General features: G+C 47.8%; 1 protein-coding gene across 1 annotated transcript; it reads right to left on the bottom strand.

Annotated features, from left to right (window-relative positions):
- Positions 1-1105: 1105 nt before the first annotated feature.
- Positions 1106-2473, bottom strand: LOC119336014 (acetylserotonin O-methyltransferase 3-like). Its single transcript, XM_037608053.1, has 2 exons — positions 1624-2473; positions 1106-1532 (listed from the first exon to the last, which is right to left on the bottom strand). The coding sequence occupies exons 1-2, from the start codon at positions 2386-2388 to the stop codon at positions 1233-1235; spliced, it is 1065 nt and encodes a 354-aa protein (XP_037463950.1). The 5' UTR covers positions 2389-2473; the 3' UTR covers positions 1106-1232.
- Between the last annotated feature and the right edge of the window lie 1100 nt (positions 2474-3573).

Genomic DNA, 3573 nt, shown 5'->3' on the forward strand with positions numbered 1-3573 from the left:
TTTCCTTCTCTCCTTCCCCTTCCATTTTCTTCTCCGGTAAAATAAGGAAGGGGGGAGCCTAAATTGGGAAAGACCCCAAGTAGGATTTGGCCTACTTGGGGCGCCCCCTGGCTGCCTCTCCTCCCCACCAACCTATATATATGTGGGGAGGGGGCGCCTAGAAGATACAACATCAATTGTTAGCCGTGTGCGGCGCCCCATTTTCTAAATATTTCAACCGTAAAATTAGCCTCGTTATTACTGGCATGGCGAAGTGTTCATACCCGTCTAAAGGAACCACCATAGTACTCGCTCCATCTCTGTATACAAGGTCACTTTGGTTTTCATGTCAAATTTTGACTTCTAATTTTGGTCAACAAAATAAGGGTTATATGCCATCAAATATATATCATCTAAAAGTTTTTTCAAATGTGCATCCTACCAATGACATATCTTTTGCGGCATATAACTTACTTTTTATTGGTAAAATTAGTTGTCAAAGTTAGACATGAAAATATGAACTGGCCTTGTATACTGAAATGGAGGGAGTACTGGTCATCTACTCCCTCCGTTCCTAAATATAAGTCTTTGTAGGGATTTCACTATGAACCACATATGGATGTATATAGATGCATTTAGAGTGTAGATTCACTCGTTTTGCTCCGTATGTAGTCCATAGTGGAATCTCTACAAAGACTTATATTTAGGAACGGAGGGAGTAAATTTCAATGCTCACAATTCAAACATTACTTTCTATCGTTCATATGATGGTAAAATATTCTAATATCTTTAGTATTAAAGGGGATTTGGTGAAGATGGTACTTCCTCCTCCTTCCCTTGTCAACGCTAGGATAAAACCGAAAAGCAGGTTGGAAGAAAATCTCTACACACCTGACTCCAACAGGCTACTCCACTACCACAATAAAAAGAACCCAACAAATTTAGTGAAGTGCCTCGGCCGAAACAGCCCAACAAGCTTATTTCCCAACAAAACCCCGGAAACTAGCATAGACGGCAGATTGCATCGTTTACCAGAAAGAAAATTATCTGGTTTTCTTATGAACAAAGGCACTTTTTTTTATTTCCGAACTTTATAAGAGACACGGAGATGGAACGGTGCGAATAGTATCGACAAATATTAGGGAAAACTTTATTGTCTAAACTGTCTGCTAATGCAAGACATTATTCGGTAGCAAACCATACCAAACCATACATCCTGCTTTGTTTCTATCAGGGTGGGCCGGCTTTCAAGGTTAGACCTCAACGATGGATCGAAATCCTAGCATTGGAGTGATCTTATAGTCCCTGAATCCGGCTTCAAGGAAAATTTTCCTCCACTGCTGCTCGTCTCGCTCACCCCCGTCAACACGCATCATCTGGACATCAAATAAAACCCGCGTCTCCCTAAGAAGGACATCATCCTGAGACATCCCGAAGTCTATCACGACATCAACGATTATCACCTTCCCTCTGGCATCTCTACTGGTTATTGCTTCTTTGCACCGTGGTAGTACCTTGACAGCATCTTCATCCTGCCACAAGCACAAAACCCACTGCAAAGAGGAAGAAGACACCTCGTTCAACATATATATATGTAATGTAATAACTGAAGGGAAAAAACAAGATGCCGTGTCATGTGTGTACCTTGAGTAGAACAACGTCTGCTGGTGGAACATACTCAAACAAATCGCCAGCAACAAACTCAACATTGCCGATGGCAGGTGCCCCCACGATCGCGTGTGGGAGGTCAAGCACCGTGCACTTGATGTGAGGGAACGCCTTAGCGATGGCTTCCGCCGTGGCACCATGGGCACCGCCGGCGTCAACGAGGGTGCTCACGCCCTCAAAGATGTTACGGTGATCCTTGATGACGGTCTCCATGAGGAGGCGGCTATCAGAGATCATGCCAACGTTGAACATGCCACGTGTGCCCTTCTTCACCGTCATCTCCTCCCGCGTGCACCCATGCGCCACCTCGAAGAGTGTGAGGGCCGAGGCTCTCTCATCAGTAAACCACTCCCCTATGCTGCAAAGAGCGGTCAAGGATAGCGGGTCCACGAGCACGCACACAATGGGAGACTGGGTGCACGAGCTGCCCTCTAGGAGGAGGCGCGAGACCGAGGTGAGCTTGTAGTGCACGTCGGTGGCCTCACCGTTGTGGCCTTGGCCAGCCAGGAAGATGCCAAGGATGGTGAGGGCGCACATGAGCCTACGGAGGTGGGAAACCTTTGTCGGCTGGACGCTGATCTCGGTGGCGATGTCGGACAAGGTGGCGGCACCACCGCAGCGGTGAATTGCGTCGGGGATGCGTAGGTCCACGGCGGCCCTGAGCACCGCAGACTTGACGTACGCCATGGCGTGGTGGTAGAGCTCAAGCTGAGCTTGGAGCAACACCTCCGTGCTGACCATCACATCGTTCCCAGTTTCCTTTTGGACATGCGCCACGGTAGGTTTTCTTTTCAGCTGGTCTCTCGGGAGGAGAGGATGAGGTTGGCCACCTGAATTTTCCGTCAAGAAAAAGAAGGCGAAACTCACAACTACTCCTACTATAATAGTGCATGAGAAGACTTGACGGAAATGCCAGAAAGAGTAATAAGAAGCAAAAACAAGTGAAGGCCGTTCATCTGCATGCCTAGCATCTGCGAGTGCCCCATGCTCGGCATTCTCGGGCAGCCTAACGGCGTCGTCGCCGGCGCGAAGCTTGCGCAGACGGCGGATGCAACAAGGGGCGAGAGCGTTGAAGACCACACGGGCGCCATGATAGTTGTGTTTGTGTATCAGCAACTCTGCTATGGTCCTGGGGTTCTTATATACTCTGGTACAATTCGGTGCCGGATCGGTGCTTGAACGGAGGTGCTGTCCAGCCAAAATGATTGCACAACCACTATTATCTATCTACCTGGATGTATGTATCTTTCTGGAATCTGGACGGACGTGGATATCTTGGCAAGCCGAGACGAAAGCACGCCCACCGCCGATCGACATGGGACAAGCTGGCTAAAGTCACTCTAGTGTCCTGCTTTATCCATCCGTTTTTCTGAGCGGTTGGATCTGGTTTTTCCCTCCGTACCGACGCAAGGAAATCTTATCTGATCCTTTACCTCTTAAGCCGCAGCTTCTCCTTCTCCATGAAACAAAATTAGCCTCCCGAAACACGAAATTTTAAGGCCGTGTTTGGATCCTCTCCAACTTCTGACTCCACTTACTCTACCGATGATTTTGACCTGAACAATTTTGACCCGAATGGATGGGTTCAAGAAGCTATGTTCTCATAGCTAGCCTGGGAGCAATGCACAAACGAGAAACCCGGTCGGCCCAGCTCCACCGAAAAGTAAACATGGAGTTTCCCCAATTTTACAAAGAACTGCCACCGCCAAACATACGGGTTCGTTTCCCCCTCCCCGACCACCATAAGGAGAGCCACTCAGCTAGGATGTGACCGAGTGATGATAGAAACAGATTGTGTGCAGCTCAAGAATGCAACAACTACCAAAGAATTCGATCTTTCAGCATTACGGGCTATTTTCAAAGATATTAAAGTACAACTACGTGTAGGTTTTGATGATGTATGTGTGGTATCTTGTCCTAGGACTT

This window comes from Triticum dicoccoides, chromosome 7B, assembly GCF_002162155.2.
Source record: "Triticum dicoccoides isolate Atlit2015 ecotype Zavitan chromosome 7B, WEW_v2.0, whole genome shotgun sequence".
NCBI lineage: Eukaryota > Viridiplantae > Streptophyta > Magnoliopsida > Poales > Poaceae > Triticum > Triticum dicoccoides.

Bases quoted from the DNA above. Each gene is read 5' to 3' on its own strand.
- LOC119336014 (XM_037608053.1), bottom strand. From the start codon at position 2,388: ATGGTCAGCACGGAGGTGTTGCTCCAAGCTCAGCTTGAGCTCTACCAC. The intron at 1,533-1,623 runs GTACACACATGA...TCCTCTTTGCAG, and splicing joins CAGACGTTGTTCTACTCAAG to TGGGTTTTGTGCTTGTGGCA.